General features: G+C 55.8%; 1 protein-coding gene across 1 annotated transcript in view; it reads right to left on the reverse strand.

Annotated features, from left to right (window-relative positions):
* The window catches only part of RNF123 (ring finger protein 123), a 107,280-nt gene that overhangs the window by 52,474 nt on the left and 30,912 nt on the right, over positions 1-23,894 (reverse strand). Inside the window, exons 15-26 of the mRNA XM_067561244.1 lie at positions 15,721-15,794; positions 15,102-15,219; positions 12,545-12,635; positions 12,011-12,072; positions 11,066-11,137; positions 9,776-9,896; positions 8,962-9,063; positions 5,741-5,847; positions 5,187-5,379; positions 4,374-4,519; positions 3,651-3,734; positions 2,726-2,833 (exon numbers count right to left, since the gene is read on the reverse strand). Of these exons, the coding sequence (XP_067417345.1) occupies positions 2,726-2,833; positions 3,651-3,734; positions 4,374-4,519; positions 5,187-5,379; positions 5,741-5,847; positions 8,962-9,063; positions 9,776-9,896; positions 11,066-11,137; positions 12,011-12,072; positions 12,545-12,635; positions 15,102-15,219; positions 15,721-15,794 (1,278 nt within the window). The remainder of the gene's footprint in view (positions 1-2,725; positions 2,834-3,650; positions 3,735-4,373; positions 4,520-5,186; positions 5,380-5,740; positions 5,848-8,961; positions 9,064-9,775; positions 9,897-11,065; positions 11,138-12,010; positions 12,073-12,544; positions 12,636-15,101; positions 15,220-15,720; positions 15,795-23,894) is intronic.

The raw sequence follows: 23,894 nt of genomic DNA on the forward strand, positions 1-23,894 counted from the left end.
GAACGGCCAGACTGGCTCAGACCAATGGTCCAGCCAGTCCAGTCTCCTGTCTTCCGACAGTGGCCAGTGCCAGGTGCTTCAGAGGGAATGAACAGAACAGGCATCATGGAGTGATCCATCCCCATTCTCCACTCCCAGCTTCTGGCAAACAGAGGCTAGGGACACCCGGAGCATGGTGTTGCATCCCTTCCCATCCTGGCTAATATCCTCCCTGAACTTACCTAGTTTTTTCTTGAATCCAGTTTTAGTTTTAGCCTTCACAGCATCTCCTGGCAATGAGCTCCTCAAGTTGACTGTGCATTGTATGAAGAAATACTTCTTTGTTTGTTTTAAACCTGCTGCCTATTAAATTCATTGGTTGAGGCCTTGTTCTTGTGTTATGTGAAGGAGCAAATAACACTGCCTTGTTCACTTCCTCCACAGCAGTCAAGATTTTATAGACCTCTATCACACCTCCCCTTAGTCATCTCTTTTCCAAGCTGAGAAGTCCCAGGCTTTTTAACCTCTCCAGAAGCTGTTCCATGCCCCTAATAATTTTTGCTGCCCTTCTCTGTACCTTTTCCAATGCCAATATATCTTCTTTGAGATGGGGTGACCAGATCTGCAGGCAGTATTCAAGATGTGGGCATATCATGGATTTATAAAAAGGCAAAACGATATTTTCTGTCTTATTATCTATCCCTTTTCTAATGATTCCCAAATACTGTTAAAGTTTTTTGACTGTCGCTGCACATTGATCAGATATTTTCAGAGAATTATCCACAATGACTCCAAGATCTCTTTTTGGAGTGGTAACAGCTAATTCGGACCCCATCATTTTGTGTGTATAATTGGGATTTTGTTTTCCAATGTGCATTACTTTGCATTTATCAACACTGAATTTCATCTGCCATTTTGTGGCCCAATCACCCAGTTCTGTGAAATCTCTTTGTAACTCTTCGCAGTCTGCTTTGTACTTAACTATCTTGAGTAGTTTTGCATCATGGCAAAATTTGCAAACTTCAGCGTTTACCTTTTGCAGATCATTGATGAATATGTTGAACAGCGCTGGTCCCAGTACAGATCCTTGCGGGACACCACTATTTACCTCTCCTCATTCCAAAAACTGATAATTTATTCCTATCCTGTGTTTCTTGTCTGTTAACCAGTTGCTGATCCATGAGACGACCTTCCCTCTTATCCCATGACAGCAACTAAGGGGGGATAGGATTGAGGTCTATAAAATCGTGACTGATGTGGAGAAAGTGAATAGGGAAGTGTTGCTTACTCTTTCACATAACACAAGAACCAGGGGTTACCCAAAAAAATTAACAGGAGGCAGGTTTAAAACAAACAAAAGGAAGTACTTCTTCACACAACGCACAGTCAACCTGGGAAAATCACTGTTGCCAGAAGATGTTGTGAAGGCCAAAACTATACCAGGGTTCGAAAAAGAATTAGGTATGTTGCTGGAAGGTCCTTCAATGGCTATTAGCCAAGATGGTCAGGGATACAGCTATAAGCTGTAAGTGTCCCTAGCCTCTGACTGCCAGAAGCTGGGAGTGGATGACAGAGGATGGATCACTAAATAATCGCCCTGTTCTGTTCAGTCCCTCGGAAGCACCTGGCATTGGCCACTGTCGGAAGACAGGATGCTGGGCTAGACGGACCCAGTATGGCCGTTCCTATGTTCTTATGACTAGGACAGCCACTAACCGAAAGGAGACATGGGGTGGGAGCAATGGACATAGGTCTGTTCCTTCCCCGGTGTCTGTAGACATCAGGCTCCTGGTCTGACAGACACCTCTCTGATGCCTAGCTCTCTGTCACAAAGCACCCGGCTCTGTTTTCTGCTGCTGTTGGATACACACAAGCCTCTCTAGACGGGAGAGAGTGACAAACCCCTTGCTGCTCTGTCCAGCCCCTGCGGCACACGCACAGACTTGGTCCCAAAGTGGAGTCCAGGTGATGTACAGAGGAGAGGCTGGGCACAAAAAGTCACTTCAGAAGAGTCCAGTGGTGCTAAAAGCAGCAATTACCTTCCCTCCAGGGGAGCCCAGCCAAGGAGAGGGGAGAACCGAGAGGAATCATCTGTGCAAAGGAGACAATGAATACTCCAACATGCAAGCTGGGAAACACCCCCGCTGGGGTGACAGCCCTAGACTGCTGGAGCTGCAGCCTTAGCCAGCATGTCCTCGTGTAGCAGTGCCAGAGGCAGAGGAGAGAGGGGGACGGGGCAGATAAGCTACAGGGTGGACAGCAGGAAACTCAGTGGCCCCTCTTTCTCCTCCAAATACTCCACACATGGGGAGCTTGGAAGCAGTAGAGACCTCCGAGCCACCTGTCCTCTCTGATGGCCCCTCTCCCGGTACCTTTGAGCCGACTCCCCAGGAAGAGCTCACAATACCACAGCCAGGCCCCAAAATGAGCTGTGCTGCAGCTGACTTGCTGGCGGGCGCAGTCAGCAGGAAGGGCTTAGGAGCTAGTGCTGGCTGGAGGCGTGTCGCCGGAGGGGCTGGTTCTCTCCTGACTGAACGCAGGAAAGGAGAAACCCAGCTGTCACGGAGACAGGCGACCGTTCTGGGGGAAACCCAGCCCCAGCACAAGGGAGAGTGTGGCAGGCTGAGCGGCAGGCATCATAGCCTCAGCAGCCGGCTACCACCACCTGCCAGGACAGGGCCCCAGCACAGCCAGCCACACCCGTGGCTCACCCGCCCCAAGGCCTCTCCCTCCACCTGCCTCTCACCTTGGAGTAGATGGTGACGTTGATCCAGGCCAGGCGGCGACTCAGGTGGTTGAGTTTCTCTGAGAAAACCTTCTGGCTTTTCACCAGCTCCTCATAGATGTCCCTCCTCTGAAAGGAGCGCAGCAGGTGTGAGAGCAGGAGACGCCCCTCCCTGACGGGCCCGGCCCTTTGCAGAGCAGAAGGGACAGGGCACAAGAGGGTCCCACCTTCTCTGGTCCGCAAGCAGGGACAGGCAAGAAGCCAGAAGCAGAGCAACGCCCAGGTGGGATTCAGCTCCGCCCTGAGCAGCAGGCGCCCAGGGCCCAGGAAGCTTGGCCAGTTATTAACCCCTTGGTGGCCAAGTGATTTCCAAATCACCGGCCTTTGGTAGGACTGGTCAAGCCGAGTTACTCTCCAACTGCAGGAGCAGACAGAGAAGCCGGGGCCCAGAAACTGTCCTGGGCATTTCCTGTCTGGTTTCTCGATGGCCCCGCCAGCCAGCTGCCCTTCCACTGAGCCCCAGTGCTGTGTGCTGGGCTGGCGGGTCTATTACACAGGCTGGATTGGAGGGTGATTTTATTTGATGCCCTCAGGATAGAAAATCAGGAGGAAACTACGCCGTGACAGCCCTGTCTTGTGCACTGTCCTGGGAGCCAGGCCCTCAGCAAACAGGCTTCCACTGGAGCCAGCACCCTGACCTGCCGACAAGCCCCAAAGAGGTAAATGGCTGCCTGCGCCGTCCCCCCTCTCCCGCTGCTGGGCAGCCAGCATACTTACAGCAGGCATGCGAGAGATGCGGCGACTGGACAGCCCAGTGCACTCCCTCCCTGCTAGCCTCCTCGCAGCCCCCAGCGTGGGCTGCCTTTGGGCACAGACGGCAGAACCCTTTGCTAGAGGGCTCAGAAAAGGTTAAAAACAGATGGTAGGAGGCTACCGGGGCCCTTACCCTCTTTGGACATCGGCTAATTTTCTCCTCCGTGTCCTTCAATGCCAGGGCGTATTCGTTCACGTCGTCAGACACACCCACCATCTGAAAGACAAGCGGGGTTAACAGTGATACCAGCACACAGCTTCTCCAGCACGGCAAAGAGCAGCCAGGGATTCAGCCGCCGCCCAGCATCGTGGCGCTCCGGCCCTTTGGCTGCGCTGCTCTCAGCAGGCGGGGGCCGCAATTAGCTCTCACAGGCGTGATCCCTCTGCACCAGACCCAGCCACTTGTTTAAATGCAGCAAAGGCTAAAGAAGCAAAAGCAAGACCTGGGCTAGCTTGTAACCCATCCCCCAGAACCTGGGCAGCGAGCCCCAGGCTGCCCCAGACTGAAGTGGGTGGGTTGAGCACAGACGTCCAGAGCCCCACATTCTCTGGGTTGCTAAGGTGACCAGCCACCCAGGCCAGCAGCCCCGTGCACTAGGCCCCACCCGCTGCTCCGTCACTCAGCTCCCGTTCTCCAGGGAACGGGATCCAGCTCTGCTCCCCGCCTGTTTGCATGGGGGTGGCTGGAGAACAGGGGCTCGGCTGCAATCCCCAGTGACACCGAAGCGCAGCCAGCCCAGGATCCCCAGGCCCTGCTAGATACACATGGGCTCATCCCCAGGGCATCCCTCAGGGTCGCACCTGCCCAGCCTTTACCTCGAAGGCCGTGACCGTCTCTGCAATGGGTCCTGCTCACCTTACCAAGCTGCTGGTGGACGCTGAGGTTGTACATCATCGCTATTCCGTCCAGGATCTCCAGAAGGGAGTTCTCGGTGATCGGCTGCTCCGGCTCCTCAGGGGGCCGCCCCAGTAACAGACCCTCATTCCCATGGCTGCCTTCGACTGCGGCCCAGCCCGAGACAGAAGAGAGGTTCTCAGCCATGTCGTCGGCCAGGTGAGGCCTGCACGCGCCCGAGTCAACACTTCGCCCACAGCATGTTGTGTTCTCAGGGGAGTCCCTCCCCAGCCCTCATCCCCTCCCAGTACACATGGTGGCCTCTCAGAGGGCGAGCAGCACGCTTATCTGACATGCAACTGCAATCCTTCCCACGGGCCCGAGCCCAGGCGGGAAGCGCCTGGCAAAACACGTTGAGAAGAGGGATGTGAGCCTCCCACTGTCCCCACTGCATGCTGGGAAAGGGCTGGGCACAGCCGGGGCATTCTGGGCATGGCCACCCACAGGTGCAAACCCAACGGCCTCTGCAGCGTGAGGCCAAAATCCTCCACTGTGGGTAGGGCCTGGAACCCGGCCACAGGGTCTGCGTTACAGACCACAGGTCCACAGTGCCCAGTTCTAACCCGTCCCCATGTGACCCCACAGCCCACCGCCTGGCCACCCTGTGGACACACTGCAGGAGCCAGCGCGACACCCTCAGCCACTGGGATCCCTCAGCTAGGGTCAGGGCTGGAGGCGCTGAGCCGTTCCCTGGGAACTGGCTGGGCCTTTTTCCTTTCGCTGCTTCCCCCCCATACATGGCACCCTGGCACGCATGCGGCGGGAACCACTCACTGTCCTCCTCTGTCCGCTGCTCCACACTCTGCGTGCGCGCTTTCAGCTTCTCCAGGGTGCCCAGGGGCCGTCGCGGGTTCATGAGGCTGACGGCTGCGGTGCTGAGGAAGCGGTTGGCACGGCCCAGGGTGGGTGAGCTGAGCCAGCTGGACCTGGCAAGGGCACCACCGATGGCCAGTGCTGCAACTGGGCGCTGAGACAGAGGTGGTCAGAAACGTCAGCAGCTCCGTTCGTCAGGCTGCCTCCTGACTCTGAGCCCGTTCTGCCTCCCTCTCCAGTGGTCACGCCAGTGCCGGCCCAGAGCAGCGCTGGCGTCTCAGGGCTAACGTGACACCGACCCCAGCTTCCTCCATCCCTTCCTCCCCACCATGGCTGGGCAGGACTAAGGGGAGCAGCACCCGCCTCTGGCCACCCAGGGAGCAGGGCTGGGTGGTGCCTTTATAGGCACTTCTCTGACAGGACAGCACGTGAACACTGGAAGCACCAGGTTCGCTTGGCAGGGACGGGGCAGGAGGGCCAAGCCGCTGCTGAGGGCGCTGGCCCAAGAGGCCCACCTGGGCTGTGGACGTTGCTGACTCCTCATCCTCGTCCAGGTCGTCCATAGTCACAGCCTGCAGCTCCGCAGGGTCAATCAGGATATTTGCCTTCGAAGCCAGGTCATCTGCATGAAGGAGCCATCGAGTCAGGGCTCACTGTGGGCCCGCTCCCTTCACGTGCAGACCGACGCACGGCCAGCCCCAGCGGGACAGGGGGGATGCTGTCCCAGTGGAGTCACAGCACTCTGGTCCTTTAGCTCTCCCCTGCCCTGCCCTCTCATATGTGAGCTTACACTCGTCCTTGAATCCTCCTCTCCGCTACTCCCTGCAGGCCTAACACAGTCCAACAGGGCTTGCGGCCACGCCCTGCAGCTGCTAGTCCTACCCCAAAAGCAGGGCTAGTGCTGCTGTCCCACGTCGCTGGCACAACCCCACCAATGACAATGGCGACCCTGCAGGACTGGAGACAGCCCCGGCTCTGCCCACCACAGCCACCCCCCGTCAGAGGCCATGGCAGGCTCCAGGGACAAGAAGTGCCCGAGCTGGAGGAATGGGCCAGGGCCACAGGCTGTGGAGCAAACAGAAGAGGTGCCCCCAGCCAGGGCACACGCCTGGGCACTGCTCTGCCCCTACTAACCTGGGGCAGATCCTGCCCATTACTGCAGCGCTGCCTGCACAGGGAGATCCTGGTGCCCCCACTCCCTCTGCCTGAGTGGCACCCACGCCCCATGCTGCACAGACAGCAGTGGGAAAGCCAGACAGAAACCAAGGCACCAGTCCTGCCAGCCTGGCATGCAGGCAAGACCCTTGTGGGCCTAGGTCCCTCCGCCATTGCACAGATTTCACAGCAGGGGGCCGCCCACCACTGCTGAGCGTGACAGGAACTGCCCCTCGGCACGGTAAGCTCCCACGTGCTGACAGGACTCAGGGTAAGTGCCAGGGGTACTCAGCCAGTGTGGCAATGGGGCCAGAGGCCAAACATCCCCCAGCACGCCCTTCCCCCTCCACTGGCTCCCGGGCCCCGTGCCCTTCCCCTGCTCCCCAATCCTGGAATCCGCTCCTCCCCTTGCAGTCCCCGAGGTCTCTCTGCCTTCCCTTCCCCAGAGTCTCCCTGCACCCCTAGGGTGCACACACTCTCCACAGAGTCCCTGTCCCAAGCCCTCCAACAGGGTGTGGCCTCTCTCTCTGGGGCTCTCGCCCCCCATCTCCCTGCTCTGGGCCTGCCTGCCCCCAAATCTCTCTAACAATCAGTATTTACAGGAACCCAGGACAAGGAAGGTCACAATTTAAAACACCTCAGTAGGAAAGGGAAGGGCACAAATGACACAGCAGACTCCTCCTAGGGTCACAGATTCCCAGGCCAGAAAGGACATTGTGCTCCTCTCGTCTGACCCCTGGTGGAGCACAGGCCAGACAGTTCCTAGAGCAGCTCTTCTAGAAAAACAGCCTATCTTGAGGTAAAAATGGTCTGTGATAATGGAGAATCCACCACATCCCTTGGTAAACTGGAACAACAGTTAGTTACATCCACTGTTAAAAATGCGCCTTATTTCCAGTCTGAATTTGTCTAGCTTCAACTTGGGATTGTTAGACTTTTTTCTGCCAGCGTGAAGAACCCATTATTAAATATTTGTTCTCTGTCTAGGTCCTTATAGACTGTGATCAACTCACCCTCTCACCGTCCCTTTGTTAAATTAAACAGACTGAGCTCCTGGAGTCTCTCACCATAAGGCAGGTTTTCTAATCCTTGAATCATTCACCCGGCTCTTCTCTGAACCCTCTCCAATTTATCAACATCCTTCTTGAATTGTGGACACCAGAACTGGACACAGGATTCCAGCAGCAGTTGCACCAGTGCCAAATACAGAGGTTAAATAATCTCTCTGCTCCAACTCGAGTGTCCCCTGTTTATGCATCCTAGGATCTCATTAGCTTCTTCTGGCCACAAAGTCACACTGGGAACTCATCTTCACCTGATTATCCACCACGACCCCCAAATCTTTTTCAAAGTCACTGCTTCCTGGGATAGAGCCCCCATCCTGTATGTACAGTCTACATTCTTTGTTCCCAGAGATGTACATTTACATTGAGCCACATTAAAACACATATTATTTTCTTGAGCCCAATTGATCATGCAATCCAGACAGCTCTGTATCAGTGGCCTGTCCTCTATATTATTTACCACTCTCCCAAATTTTGGGTCATCTGCAAACTTTTATCAGTGATGATTGTATGTCTTCTTCCAAGTCATCATTGATAAAAATGTTAAATAGCACAGGGCCAAGAACAGATCCCTGTGGATGGCACTGGAAACAAACCGGCTCAACAGTTACATTTTGAGATCTATCAGTTAGACAGTTTTTAATCTATTTAACATGCACCATGTTAATTTGATACTGTTCTAGTTTTTTAATTAAAGTGTTTTCTGATACCAAATCAAACATCTTACCCAAGTTCAAGTATATTACATCAACACTAGTAAATTTATCAACCAAACTCATAATCTCATCAAAAAGAGATATTTTATGTTCCATAAACCCATATTGATTTGCATTAATTATATTGCCCTCCTTTAACTCTTTATTAATTTAGTCCCATATCAGCTGCTCCATTCTCTTGCTAGGAATTGATGTCAGACTGACAGGCCTATGATTACGCAGGTCATTCCATTTACCCTTGAAAATTGGCACATTAGTCTTCTTTCAGTCTTCTAGAATTTCCCCAGTGCTCCAAGACTTACTGAAAATCAACATTAAAGGTCCAGCAAGCTCCTTACCGAGCTCTTTTAAAACTCTTGGATGCATGGACTTGCTGATTTTAAAATGTCTAACTTTAGTAGCTTCTAACTAACATCTTCCAGAGATGCCAGTGGAATGGAAAGAGTGTTATCTTTGCCATATGATGGGACTGTGTCATCTGTTTTTCTCCTAATGCAAGCCAGAAATATTTATGGCCTTTTCTGCCTTATTATTGATGACAATAACCTGTGTAATGGACAGTCCTCTCCCTGTAGTCAGAACGCCAGTCCCTCCCTCCTCACAAACCCAGAAGCCAGCCCCTTCCCACCACAGTTAAAGGACAAGGACATGCCCATTACTCCCCAAGATACCACAGACTGAATTGCCCTCAACAGCCTCCTTGCCCCTTCCCCCCATGATCTAGACCCAGGACTCCAGACCACCCCAGGAAAGCAGCACCTCCTGCCCGCAGCACAGCTAGCGATGCGACCCAGCACTCACCTTTCAGAGTCTTCTTGAGATGAGACAGGAGTCCGCCGAGTCGCTGCAGGTCAAAGTAATCCACCTTGCCACTATAGAAGAGTTGAGGAGGAACATATGCCTCTGGCGGGAAGGGGAAAGGCAGATTTATGGCAGAGCCCCAGGCCTTGGCCCAGCTCACACACGAGGAAGCAGAGGATGCTGAACGCTGGCCCCAGCCTAGGGAGCCAGACAGCCCTGCAGGTTTTACGGCCCGCTCGTGCAAAGGCGATTTCCAGAGTGGGGCACTCAGATCCCTGACAGGCCACACACAGCTCGACAGCCGGGGCACCTGGTTCCTAGCAACGCATCCCAGCCACCGAGCCCCACAGCTGGGCACCTGCCCAACTCCAGGCTGGAACAGGCTAGGACTGAGGGGGAACAGATGATGCTGGGGTAGAGGGAGCAAAGCCCCACTGGCCATACAGTGCTGTTTGTCCGGCACTTCAGGGCGCTCTGACAAGCTCATCAACTCCCCGGGGAGAGCTGTTCTGCGTAGGGATCTCAGCGGCATAACTCCAGAGGCATGTCCCAGAGGAACGACTTAAACGGCAAGTGTGCGTGGCGGAGTTCCCTGTCTCGAGCATGAGCATGGTCCCATGCCAGCGATGCCCGTCACTTCCCCGGTGCAACCAAGCCCCCAGTGTAAAGCTTCCCAGGTGCAGGGTTGTTAAAGGACACTGCTCCTGAACTATGCTTAAGCGTCCAGCCTCTTGGAGAACGGCAGCCAGGCCTCATCCTGTTCCCACAAAGCCAGCCACACAGCGCAGTGGGGCCCCTCCTGCGGCTGACTTACCCTCGCTGCTGAGCGCTGCAGGGTTCTTGGCCCTGTGTCCCTCCCAGTAGCAGCGCAGGGCGGAGATGAGTCGATGCAGGAAGCAGACCATGTATTCTGGAGGGCACAGGACAGTCAGGTTCTGGAGGGGGCAGCAGAGTGGACAATGAGGGAGGCTCACGCTGGGCAGCCCTGCTGGGCAGACCCGGCCAGTCTGCTCCCAGCTCCCCGCTCAGCACAGAGTGTCAGCAGCACTGGCCGCAGAGTCCAGAAAATGCACAGCACCCAGCAGCATCACGAAATCGAGTGCCAGGCCAGCTGGGCCTCTCAATAGCAGAGGATAAATGATGTAAATGATGTGAGCACGCAGGGGAAGGGAAGGAATACCTAGCACCGAGCTGGCTTTGACCGTTAGCATCACTGAGACCTTCAACAGCAGCAAGGGAAGCAGGCTGGCAGCCAGTGTCCCCTGGCGCTGGGGCTGACTGGCTTCCCCCAAATCCCCCACCACCGGCAGCTGTGGGAGAGCGCTCACCCTGATGGTCACTGCCACCTTGTCCCCGGATCTGCTGTGAGCAGAGTTAGGAGCCAGGGCCCATCTGCATTCGCGCCCCCCACAACTACCAGGTGCGGAACTGCACTGGTGCCAGCGCAGCTGTGAGCTCGGAGGGGAAGGCTGTGGCAGACACAGGCTGCGTCCCAAGATGACAACCACTCCTGGGTGCCGAGGCTACGAGGGCATCAAACAGCCTCTCGCAGGATCCCGGCAGCTTTGTATCCCTGACAGCAGCACAGGTCCCTTCAGTGCCCTCGAGTGCGTCCAGCCTGGGCAGGTGAGCCCGGGGCTGTGAGCTTCACCATGGTGTCTGCATCCCCCCGCCCCACCAGACCTGGCGCACCCCTTGTGCCCCGACACTCGATGCTGAGCGAGGGCAGATTCTTATTCATCCCGTGAGGTGCTAGCAATGGGGTCCCAAAGGGATGAGAGCCCTAGGTGAGGGAGGGGTTAACACATTTGGTTTCTCCCTCCCCACTGCCCACCCCAACCCCCATCCCTCCCAAGTGCTCACTAGCATGTGCAAGCCACAACCCCGGAGGGCAGCGTGCCCAGCCATTACAGCGGGGAGAGGTGCTGGCTCCCCTGAATTCTGCTCCTGGCTCTGCACTGCCTTGCTGCGTGCCCTGGATAGTACCTGCCCCGTGCTGGGGGCACACTGTGCAGCCAGTTCACACTGGTACAGGGCTTAGCTACCTGGGCTGGAGCACTAGAGAGGGTAACGGGCCAGCTGTGGTGCTGGCGCCACGACTTACCCCTCGGTTGCTGGCATTTTCCTGAAGGAACTTGCGGAATTTGTTGAGGAAGATGTATCTGGAGGCTTCCCCCTGCCAGGAGGAAGAGCAGCAGTGAGTCTCCAGTGCACTGGGACCCTGTTCACAGGAGCACCTTTGGGAATCGGGTGCCACCCAGGCCTGGGCAGGGCTCTCTTCACCCAGGGCAAGTTTCGCCTTTGGGGAACTTGTTAGTTCGCATGCACCGTACACTCCCCAGCTCCCCTTCCGGCCCGTAGCGCAGCAGACCACACTATTCCCACTGCAGACACACAGCCTGCACCACTGGCCCCATGGCGACATCCTGAATACCCCCAGCTGGTCCCACCCACCGAGCAGCCATGTTCTGTTGCCATCTGGACAGCGATTTAGCCGCGCAGACCAGCACCACTAGATAACCTGGCAGTTGGGACAGTGCCTTCCTGCTGGTCTCATCAGCGCCTTCTGGTGTGAGTGCACATGGGTTAGTGAGCCAGAGGCAGCGTGTCCAGCTAGTGTGAACACACACACTATGCACAGGCGTTTAGAGCCACACTCGGAGTGGGGCTAACATTTAACTAGAATCCCAAGGAGGAAGGAAACTCCGCGCGAGGGACGAGCTCTGCTTCGTGGGCTAGACGCGGGTGCCAATAGGCGGCCTGCAGGTGACCTACAGAATGAGAACACACAGTTCACGGACGTCCCCCCACCTCTTTAACACGGCCCAGGGAGCCACGCAGCCTGCCTGTACCGAGCAACACGGCGCGCTGCCCTCCAGGAGCTGGCGTCTCCGAGGCCACAGGTCCGCATTCGAGACTGGGTGCGCTTGGCATGGCGTGGCAGAGGCGCGGCCCTTGGTTCGAAGGCAGGGTGGGGAAAGTCTGGGCAGCCCTGCAGTCCCTGGACACTGCAAGAGAGGGGCCCACAGAGCGTTTCCCTTCCACTCACCCCTCCTCGGTCTTTGTTGTTCAGCAGCAGCTTCAGGATCTGAACCTGGAGTTCCTCCACCACTGAGAGGGGGACACACAAATCAGCCATCAGAGGCAGTGCCCTGGGGAGCCCCAGCGCCACGGGCAGAGCTGCCTCAGACTGCTCCCCCGGCACCCCGCCGCATCCAGTGCCCAGCCTTGGCAGGCCCCAGTGCCAGCACTGGCCACAGGGAGGTTTCCCTCTCACCCCTGGCCTGGCTTGCTGGGCGCTCAGGCTGAGCTTGCAGCCCAGGATGGCACGCTGCAGGCCGCCGTGGCACCGCGTGCATGGCTGCTGGGCCCTGTGGGCTGGCATGGTGCGTGGCCAGGCCCCCGGCTCCCGCCGTATGGCCAGGGAAACCCGGACCAGCTCGGCACAGACGGGCCTGCGGCTGGCTCCTTGCTGCCAAGGGCGTTCGGAGGCTGCTCCGACGCCTGTCCCTGTGACGGCATGAGTGCGCTTGGCCAGGCGGCTCTGCACAGCACCGGCCCCAGTGGAGACCCCCTCACGGACCTTCAATGCGTTTCTTGAGCCGCTGGCAGCCTCTGTCGTACGCCCGCCGGCGCAGCCTCTCCTCCGCACTCTCCTCCTTCACCTCCTTGCCCTGTGGGGTGGGAATTGGCCACTATTAACACCAGCGCAGGACCGGCACCACGGAGGGGCAGCGGCACTTCCCTCCCGGGACAGCGAGCGGCCTTGCGGCTGGCAGCCAAGCCGGGAGCCCTCCCTGCAGTCTCACGGGTCCCCCAGTAGACGTGGGAGCCAGGAAGGCGCTGCCCTGCCACAGTGCAGCCCTCTGAGGGGTGGAAAGCAACTGTGCAATGCTGCAGAACTGCAACCCTCCTGCACGGCAAGCCTGTCCACCCCCTGGCAGTGGCAGTGGAGGGGCTGGGAGCTCTTGGCACACAAAGGATGCAGCACAGATCCACCACTTCCCTGGGGGTTCCCCTGCCTGCCCAGCCAGTGGGCTGCACCCCAAGGGGTCACCCAGGAGGACCAGGGCTGCCAGCCCCCCTGTAGTCCTCTCTGACTCTCTTCAGGGAGCTGCTCAGGCCTGCAAGGCTGGGGGAAGGAAGCAGAGACTGCCTTGGTACAGCCCTGCCCCCCAGAGCCCCGCAACACTGCCTCCCCCCGCACCCACAAACCTTCCCCACCCCAGGACCCCCCCACATCCATTCCCAAAAGCAATTCTCCCCTCCCCCAAACCAATTCAAGCCAGTCACTCACGGCACCCCCACCCCTAAAAGCCACCACAGTGGGGAGCGGGGAGGGGAGCCCTCGTTCTCTGGGGAGCCCCGGCTGCCCCTCCACGGATGGTGCAGGACCCCAGCCCCGACGAACTACAGCTTGACGGCTGCTTCGCTCCCCCTCCCCTCTCGGGAACAATGTAAGGAGCTACTGGGGAGTTTCCAAGCCCCCTCCACCAGCACAGCACAGCACAGCACACTGCTCCCTGACCTTGGTGCGTCCCCTGCATCGTCTCGGCCCCCCGTACAGCGCTAGTCCAGGTGCCTGCGACATCGCCCATACTTCACTCTCAGCCACGCCTGCCCCACTTCACCCCGCAGGCAGAAACTGCCCACCCCACAGCTGCTGTGACCCTCCATGGAGAATGCTCACTTCCTCCAGCCACCGCAGCCGCCTGCTGGGGGAGCGAGATGGCTCCAGGAGCTGACCACCCCGCCACCCTCCATGCTCCTGGGCATGGGAGCACAGCAAGGTCCTCACTGGACACTGCGGGCAGCACTGGACCTTCCTCCCCAAACCCTCCCCCTCCCTTTCTCTGCCCCACCCGCTGGCCCGTAACCAGGGCGCTCTGACTCTGGCCTCTCGCTGGACCCAGCCTTGATTCAGGCCGTGTCCAAACCCTGCCGCTTCCTCCCCGCCCTCGGCCACACCCAGTGTCACCCTCCTCCTGGCCGGCCCTGGCGCCTCACTCCCCTGGGCTCCACGCAGAGCGGGTGGCACAGTCACCTTCCCCCTCGCTGCTCTGCACCCTCGCCCCTTCCGCGCCTGCGCCTCCTCTCCCCCGCCTGAGACACGACTCGTCCCCCGCAGCAGTGTACGGGGGCGTCAACCCACCTGCACCCCACCAAGGTCTCCGCCTGTCAGCTCCTCCCCCACACCCTGGTGAGCCCCCAGCAGATTCCAGCCAGCCATTGTCTTCCCCTCCTCAAAACCCCACCTTCCACCCCACGCCCCTGCCTTGTTACGGCAAGGCCTGGCACCGGGCTCTGCTGGGACTCTCCCTCGCCCCAGTTAGACCTTTCAAATGAATGCCCAACAACAAACCGCGCCAGGCAACTCTCCAGCCCCAGTGCCCGGCTCGTCTGTGCCCGGCAGACAGCTCTCCAGACGGGACCGTCTCCTCACTGGGGTCTGTACAGCACTGGCATAACACGCCCGCATCCCCTGCTGGGCCTTCAGTGCTGCTGGCACGCTGGTGTCAATAATGCTATGCCCAGGGCTGCCCGGCTGTCGCTGGGCCAGTCCCCAGCTCTCTGTCAAATGAGGGTCCCAACCTGCTGCTGTCAAGTGCTCTGACCCATGGAGGAGGATTGCTAAGCATCATTCTTACTCCGCACCCCTGGGCCCCACACCACAGCAGTCTGGTCTGGATAGCAGGACCCACGTCCGAAAGAAATGGCCACAACCGCCCGGCCAGACACAGTCGAAAACCCATCCCGGCCAGCATGGCTGCCTGCATATCGAACCCAGCCCCAGACTGCAAACGTGTCCCAAACGGTGGGGCAGCCCCTAACAGGCGGCAGCTATAATCCTCCCAGCTTGCCTTCTCCAGCCTGTCAACCTCACTCTGGCCTCTGGCCCCAGCCGGACACCAGACGAGGCAGCCAGCTGCACCACTTAGCCAGCCAGCAGCTGGCAGCGCCTTCACTCCAAGGTCACAGGAATGAAGAACTGGGGGAGACCCATGGTCCATCCAGCCCTGCGTCCTGTCTTCCGACAATGGCCAATGCCAGGTGCTTCAGAGGGAATGAACAGAGCAGACACACAACCCGGACAGATACCAGCTGGCTGCAGGCCAGGCAGCAGGCCCTTGGTTGCATACCTCTTTGGTGAAGCGGTTTGGCCACCAGGTGGTGGGGATGAGCTCCTGCAGGCCAGCCTCCTCCACTCGCAGGGGGCTCTTGATGTAGAAGAACACCACCGAGCGGAGCACATCAAAGCTGTGCAGGGGTTAAGGGGCAAGCACTGCAGCTCAGCTGGGGGCACACACAGGAGCTCAGCCCTGCAACGAACCCCAAGGAAGGGAAAAGCAAGCCCGCCACTAAAATGGGGTGGCGCCTTTCCAAACAAGCTCTTGAACCTATCTTGGAAGTGCTCGGACACTGAGGGTGATCACAGCGAAACAGACAGGCTGGGTCCACAGGCGACCAACTGCTTTGGTGAATTTCCTGTGGTTTCACTCCAGGAGTCAGCCAGCAGGATACGGAGCGTGTGTGTTTGTCCAGGACAGAGGGAAGCAGGGCACGGGACAGGAGAAAGAGCCCAACAGGATACAGCAGAGTCTAAAGAGCTCCCTTCCCTTCTTCAAAAGGGAGGTTCCATTGCGAATGGCACCAGAGCCCCCCGCACACTGAGCCCCCAGTGGCAGGAAGCCCTTTCCCTGCAGTCTCACTGGCCGCACCTTCTAGGGAGGAGGGAGTGAGAGTAAATGCAAAGGATACAGGACATTGTTGAGCAAATACTTCCTGGACTTCTCGTGCTTGAGGACTGCAGCAGTGAGCCGGAGGTAGTGGATCTGGGGAGAGAGGTGGAAAAGCTCGATCCCAGGGGAAAGACATGGGGTCAGGCACCAACACAAGTGAGGCTGTAACAAAGAGCTGCCACCTTTCAAGTCAGCAACTCAAGAACAAGCTAAGGAGAGTCGGGGAGCTGAGTCTAACAGAGAGAAGGTGAAGAGGTGACTTGATCACAGTCTGTAAGCACCTACTTGGGAACAAATATTTAACAATATGTTCTACAACAGGGGTTCTCAAACTGGGGGTCGGGACCCCTCAAGGGATCGTGAGGTTATTATGGAGAGGAAGGGGGGTTGTGAGCGGTCAGCTGCCGCACATGCTGGGGTTGCGGCTGTCAGCCAGAGCCCTTCAGAGCTGGGTGGCCAGAGAACAGCGGCTGCTGGCCAGGGGCTCTGAAGGCAGTGCCACCCCCAGCAGCAGTGCAGAAGTAAGGGTAGCATGACATGAGGGAGGGTGACATGGCATGGGGGGTTGTCACTTTTCTTTTTGGTGGGGGAGGAGGAGGGTCACAACCTGAAATATTTTCAAACGGAGTCCCAGCAAAAAAAAGTTTGAGAACACTTGTTCTACAACCAAGCTACGAAAGGTAAGATCCAGTGACTGGGTGTTGAGGCGAGACAAATTCAGACTGGAAATAAGGAGTACATTTTTGAACAGGGTGGGTAATTAACTACTGGAACAATTTACCAAGGGTTGTGCTGGATTTTCCATCACTGGCAATTTTTCAATGAAAAGGGCAGGTTACTCACCTGTAACAGGAGGTTCTGTGAGATGTGTGGTCCCTGTCTGTATTCCACTGAGGGCAACGCGTGTGCACCATGTACCTGGAGCCGGAGCTTTTCAAAGTAGTAGTGTCCAGTGGTCTGCGCACGGGCCCTTACATTGGTTTTACATCTTCCTTTCCTTCTCCCCTGCAGACCTGTCAGATCTGCAGCACAGGGGAAAGAGGGTGGCTCTGGAATACAGATCGGGACTGCACATCTCGAAGAACTCCAGTTACAGATAAGTAACCTCCCCTTCCTCTTCGAGTGCTGGTCCCTACTGTGTCCCACTGAAGGCGAATCGCTAGCAGTACCTAGGTAGGCAGTGGGTGTGTGGAAGGCAGCAGAACCATGGAACGGAGGCTGCACCAATCAAGGCGTCCATCGCGGAATCATGCACCACAGCACAATGAGAAGAAAGGCATGTTCCGATCGCCATACAGCTGCCTTACCTAGATCCGCCAGGGACACGTCGTGGAGCGCGGCTGTGGTTGATGCTTGTGCTCTTGCAGAATTGGTCCACATCCCACTGAGCGGGGACCCTCCTGACAACTGATCGCAGAGCACAATGCAACCTGAGATCTACTTCAAGAGTCTCTGGGTGGAGAAGGACTGCCCTTCACTTCTCTCTGCCAGGGCAACACATAGCCTAGGAGACTTGCAGAATGGCTTTGTCTTTTGCGGGTAGGCCAGGGCCCTGCACACATCGAGGGAGTGGAGCCAGTCATTCCCCACCGGAGGTGTTGGCTTTGGGAACAAAGCAGGTAGATTCACGGGTTGGTTGAGCTGGAAGTGGGAAACCACCTTGGTAGAAATTTGGGATGCAGGTGTACTAAGGCCTTGTCTTTATGGACTGTAGTGAAAGGGGAGTTTGCCATCATGGCCCCCAGTTCACCAACCCTTCTGGCAGAGGTAATGGTGACCAGAAAGACGACTTTCATAGAAAGAAGAGAAAGGGGACAGGAGGCCAGAGGTTCAAAGGGGAAGCTCATTAATGACGTGAGGACTAAGTTGAGCTCCCACTGAGGAGCGACAGCCTGGATGGGTGGGTGGGTATTTGTGTATGAGGCCCTTCCAGAACCTGGCAGTTAAGGGGTCGGTGAAAACATAGTGTCCATCCACGGGAGGGTGGAAGGCACTAACGGCCGCTACATGCTCTTTGATGGAGTTGAGAGCGAGCCCCGAGGTCTTCAGAGAGAGAAAGTAGTGTAATAGCATGGGGATGTGCACTGCCTCAGGCCAATGCTTCCATGTTGGGCCCAGATGGTGAAACAAGCCCACTTGGCCTGGCAGGATCACCTTGTGGACTCCTTTCTGCTATTGGACAGAATGTCTCAGACACCCTGTGAGCATTCCTGCGTTAGGAGAGGCGTCCATCCAAACAGCACACTGTCAGGTGGCGTGCCCTTGGCTCTGGGTGTCAGAGTCTGCCGTTGTATGGCGTGAGTAGCTGTGGGAACATTGGGCGCAGGAGCAATGGATGCTTCGACATGCGGAAAAAAGGAGACTAGAACTGGCAAGGCCAGTATAGGCGCTCAGGATGACCATCACCCTCTACCGTATGAGTTTGTGATGAATGCATGGTAGGAGCAGCAATGGAGGGAAGGCGCAGCTGATCCGGTCTGACCAGTCAATAAGCAGGGCGTCCCCCTGTGAGTGGGTGCCAAGTCCTCCCCTCAACTACACTGAATGCACTTGGTGTTAGTGTGAGATGTAAAGAAGTCCCTGAACGAGGCTCCCCATTGGCCAAAATTGTCTGCGACTATCGTGTTGTGTCATGGTCAGTTGCACAGCTCCTGCTGAGAGCATCGGCAAGTATATTCTGGGTTCTTGGTAGGCAGGTGGCCAACAGGAGGATATGATGTGAAATGAACCATTTCCAGAGGCGTAGCACTTCCGCATACAGTGCTGGGGACGGCATGCCCCCTTGCTTGTTTATGTAGTAAACCCGCGGTAGCGTTGTCATGTTAGACAAGTACATGATGGGAACAGATAGTTGTTAAGAATGCATGGCATGCTTTGCATACCGCTCGAAGTTCTAGGATGTTGATGTGCATTCTGGTTTCCCGAGCAGTCCAAGAGCCTTGACTCACGCAGTCTTCCAGGTAGGCACCCCAGCCCCCAAGCGACGCATCTGTTATAACTGTAACACTTGGCAAGGGTGGAAGGAAGGGCATTCCGAAACAAACGTGGAGCGGGTTTCTCTTCACCAGAGGGAAGACACGACTTTCAGTGAAACTGTGAGGGTGATGTTCGTGGACTGATGCATGAGGGAAGAGACTCCCTGTAGCCAGAGTTGGAGTCAGCGGAACCGCAGACAAGCAAAGAGTTTGACATACGTGCATGCTGCCACATGACTGTGGAGGGAAAGGCAAATTCTGACAAACTGAGTGGCTGGAAGTCACCAAGGTGAGCAGGTTCAGTAAGCTCAGGAATCTGTCTTTTGGCAGATAAGCACATGCGGATGCTGCATCAGTGCATGTTCCTATGAATTCCAGGGATTGTGTAGGATGCAAAGTCAATTTTTCGATGTTGATGCTCACTCCTAGGGAAAAGAGGAGAAGCAACAGCTGGGATGCTGACTCTCTAGCTTCTGTTTTGGACTGCGCCACCAGCAGTTGTCTAGGTAAAGGAAGACAAGGTGGTGTTTGAGGTGAGCTGCTACCACAGAGAAAAATGGAGGTCACTTACTGTAACTGGAGGTTCTTCAAGATGTGTTGTCCCTATCTGGATTCCAAACATGGGTGCGCATGTGCACCATGTGCCGGAACTCTTCATAGCAATATTTGTCGACCCGCATGTGCGTCATGCGTTGGCCAACTGGTGTATCCGAGATCTCAAGGCTGCGCCGGTCGACGCCCCTCCCGGTCCTAGGCAGAGAGCCCATAGCAGAGGGGAAGGAGGGCGGGATTGGAGTGCAGATAGGGACCACACATCTCGAAGAACCTCCAGTTACAGTAAGTGACCTCCGTTTCTTGAGTGCTGGGGTCCCTACATGGATACCAAGTGTGGGTAGCGTAGCAAGCAGTGCTTACCATGGAGGTGGTGCGAGGGCTCATCAGAAGTGAGACTCTGCAGGACTGTGTGGCCATCTGGCATATCTGCTGCTGCTGACAGAGCTGTGATGTAGCGAGCAGTGGAAGTGTGGGTGGAGGACCATGTGGTCGCTTTGCAAATGTTCTGCCATGGAACATCCGCAAGAAGGGCGGACATGGTCACTTGCGCCCGTGTGGAGTGAGCAGTGATGCCAGGTGGCGGAGAGACTTGAGAAAGGGAGTAACAGTCTGTGATGCAACAGGAGATCCACTTGGAGAGGCGCTGAGAAGAAAGGGCGCAGCCCATGCAACGTTCTGCTATGGCAACGAAAACCTTGGACGAGGTTCGGAAATTGCGTGTGTGGTGTAGATAGAAACCCAACACGCATCGGATGTCGAGAGAGTGTAGTGTATGCTCTCTGGGCAAGGTGTGCTATTTAGGACAGAAGGTTGGGAGGTGAATGAACTGGTTGAGACGGAACGGAGAGACCACCTTAGGGAGGAACTTCTGATGGAGTCATAAAAGGAGACCTTGTCCTTATAGAAGACTAAAGGGCGGGTCGGCCATCATTACCACAAGCTCACTAACCCATCGGGCAGAGGTGATTGCTACCAGAAAAATTACTTTCACTGAGAGGTGGCCAGTAGTTCAAAGGGCTGCTTGGCTGAGAGGGTGAGGTTGAGGTTCCAAGGGGACTGAATTTGCAGACCGACAGGAAGGCACTGAGGAGACCACAGAGGAAAAACGGGTTGAGGTTGGGTGGCTAAAGGCGGAGAAGCCATCAATCAGCGGGAGGGAGGCACTGAGCGCTGCCAGATGAACCCGGATGAAGGAGTGGGTAAGGCCCGATTGTCGAAGGTGGATAAGGCAGTTGAGGATAGTGGGGATAGAGACTGGATCCAGGGGGTGGTGGTGAGACGCCCATACAGTGAAGCGTTTCCACTTTGCTTAGTAACATGCTCTAGTGGATGGGTGTCTGCTATACGAAAGGACATTGTACACTGGTGTTGAGCATGTATTGTCTACGTGCGAGTCCCATCCAAATACCAGGCTGTGAGGTGAAGTGACCCCAAATTGGGGCGACGGAGCCGGCCACGTTGCTGCATGAAAAAATTCAGGGGAGGGAGAAGGTGGATTAACGGATAAATGGAGAAGTGAAGGTGAACCTATTCTGGCAAGGCCAGAATGGAGCAATGAGGATAAAATCCCGTCATATTTTGCAGAGGATCTGTGGAAAGAGTGGTATGGGCTGTAAGGTGTACTGGGGACCAAGTGACCAAGGGAGAAGAAGCGCATTGCTCTGAGAACCTTATCCAAGAGCGGCCCTGGAGCAGAAAAGGGGGAGCTTGCAGTTAGCAGGAGTTGCAAAGAGATCCCAGTGCAGCGTGTCCCACTGGTGGAAGATGGAGCGGAGAGTGGGGTCATGGAGCTCCCACTTGTGATGGCTGTGGAAGGAGCGCCTGAGAGTGTCCGCAAGCATATTGTTGGTGCCTGGAAGATGGAGTGTGTGAAGTGTTATGCTGTGCCTGAGGCACCAGTTTCAAAGAGGAATGACTTCCATGAAAAGGGTCGAAGACCGGGCTCAGCCCTATTTGTTTATATAGACAACGGCCATCATGAGGTTAGCTGAGGTTAGTCCTGCTATATAGCTGAGGTTAGTCCTGCTTTGAGCAGGGGGTTGGACTAGATGACCTCCTGAGGTCCCTTCCAACTCTAATATTCTATGATTCTATGATATCCGAGAGGAAGTGCACATGACGGGAGCAGATGAAGGGTACGAACACCTGACAAGTGAAACGGACTGCCAGTAGTTCTAGGATGTTGATGTGAATCCTGGCTTCTCTGGGGGACCACAGCCCTTGGGCAGTGCAGCCCTCTAGATGAGCACTTCAGCCCACAAGCGAAGTGTCCGTAGTGAGGGTGGTTCTGGGCATAGGAGGGTTGAAGGAGGGGTGGGCCATGACCTTGGCAGGTTGCACCACCACGTGAGGGAAGTCAAGACTGGGGGCGGGGAGTGACAAGTACCCCTTTGTGGAAGTGGTCCACTTGCAGGTCACAGAGGGTGCATAGCCACAGTTGGAGACATCACATGTGCAGGCACGCTTGCAAGGTGACAAAGGTGCAGACCGTCACATGGCCTAGGATGGAAAGGCACTGTCGGAGACGTGTGCGGGGGTGGCTGCGGAGTTGTGCAATGAGGGAAGTGAGGGCTGCGAAGCAATCCACCAGCAGAAAGGCTTGTGCTGCAGGGGAGTCTAGCTGAACTCTTATGAAAGTGAGCTTGCAGGTAGGTACGAGGTCAACTTGTCCTCACCGACAGATCGCCAGGCCAGCAAGGAGGTTTCGTAAGGTGCAGATGGTGGTAGAGAGAGGTTCCCGGGATGACGCAACTAGGAGCCATTCCTCCAGATACAGGAGCAACGAGTGGCCAAGACATCTCCTATAGGCCACCACTACAGCAAAACCTTCGTGAAGATGCATGGAGTGGTGGCTGTTCCGAATGGAAGAACTCAGAACGGATAGTGGTGAGTGGCCTACCATGAAGTGAAGGAATTTGTGATGGGTGGGATGTATGTCCACATGAAAGTATGCATCCCTCATATTGAGAACTGTGAACCAGGCTCCAGGGGGGAGGCAGAGGACAATCTGGGGACCCTGCGGAAGCAGAACTTGTGGATGAATCGGTTTAGAGCCTGAAGGTCTAAAATGGGGTGAAGGTTGCTCCCTTTCTTCAGTATGAGGAAACAGGGGGAGTAGAATCCAAAGCCATGATATTGGCGTGGGACACATTTTATTGTGCCATTCCAGAGGAGGATGTTTGCTTCCTCTCGGAGGAGATTGTATTGTGATGGGTTCCCAGTTCCCCCATGGGGAGGATGACAAGGGGAGAGGAAGAGAAACTCTATGAGGTACCCACAGTGTATGATGTCCAACACCCAAGCGATCGGTGGTAATGTTGCTCCAGTTGCAGGCAAATTGAGCAAGACGGCCCCCGAAGATGACCGAAGGGACCACAGAAGACAGGAAGGGTGGTTCGTAGGTCTCGAGGGAGGAGTTAAAATGGACATTTGGATGAGTGCTGCAGGAATGAAGAAGCAGTGGTTGAGGTGGTAGCAGCAGAGTATCTAGGCTGTTGAAAGCATTGACAGCAGCACAATTGGTCCTGCTGGTGTGGAGGGTAAACTTGATAGGCAGGGCAGGGTAGGGTAACAGGGATGGAAAGAGGACCGATACTGGTGGTGAGTTGGGGCTGAGTGTAAAGGCCCAAGGACCACAGAGAGGTACAAGAGTCTTTAAGCGAGTGCAGACTCTCATCAGTTTTGTCTCTAAGAAGTTTCTGGTTATCGAAGGGGAGAGCCTCAAGCTTGGTCTGGACCTCCTTCGGAAACCCTGACGTTTGTAGCCATGAGTCTCCGTGCAATACCATCCCCAAGGCCATGGAGCAGGATGCGGTGTCCCCTGTATCTACCATGGCTTTGGCTACTAACTTGCCCTCCTCAATAAGAGAATGAAGCTCAGCCTGTCTGTCCTCCGAGAGAGAGACCTGAAAGTCTGCTAGTTTGGTGTATGTCTGGAAGTCGTATTTTGCTAGTATAGCCTGGTAACTGACCATGTGAAATTGTAGGCTTTATGTCCTATCAGGTCAAGTTTCTTGGCCGCTTGATCCACAGAAATGGCCTTGAAGTGCTGTTGTCTGGCATGCTCTGTTGATGCCTGGGCCACTAAGGAATTTGATGGTGGATGCGTAAACAGAAAGCCTGTATTTCTGGCACAGACAAAGGATCGCCATTCCGCTCACTTAGGGGTAGGGGCGCAAGCAAAACCACCCGAGCCCAATGGGAGAAGTGCACTGTGTCCTCAGCCCTACGAAACTCTGAGAAACATGAAACTACTACATGAAATATTGAAATTCCTCTCTAAGCAAAGAATAAAAACGGTTTTCCGGAAAATGCATCACCACGGAGAAGACGACAGCGGAAGAACTGACTCGGACCATGCAGTGGTAAGAAAGAACGGAAGATACGGTTAGTCCACCCTGCCCTTTACTGCCTTGGGTGAAAGCACGAGGCAACGTAAGGGCGCACGCGCGGATCACCAGACATGACTACTTTGAAAAGCTCTGGATGCATGCACATTACCTTCAGCGGAATACAATAGGGACCATCACTCTAAGAAAAACTGGATGTTTTTCTAAAAGATCTGCTCTAGGTGTTACTTTGGGGACATTTCTCCGGCCTGTGTTATATAGGAGGTCAGACTAGATGAGCCCAACGATCCCTTCCGGTGCAGCTATTTCTCAGT

The sequence above is a fragment of the Emydura macquarii genome, unplaced genomic scaffold (assembly GCF_026122565.2).
Source record: "Emydura macquarii macquarii isolate MOO-44397 ecotype Brisbane River unplaced genomic scaffold, CSIRO-AGI_Emac_v2 contig_2369, whole genome shotgun sequence".
Classification (NCBI taxonomy): domain Eukaryota; kingdom Metazoa; phylum Chordata; order Testudines; family Chelidae; genus Emydura; species Emydura macquarii.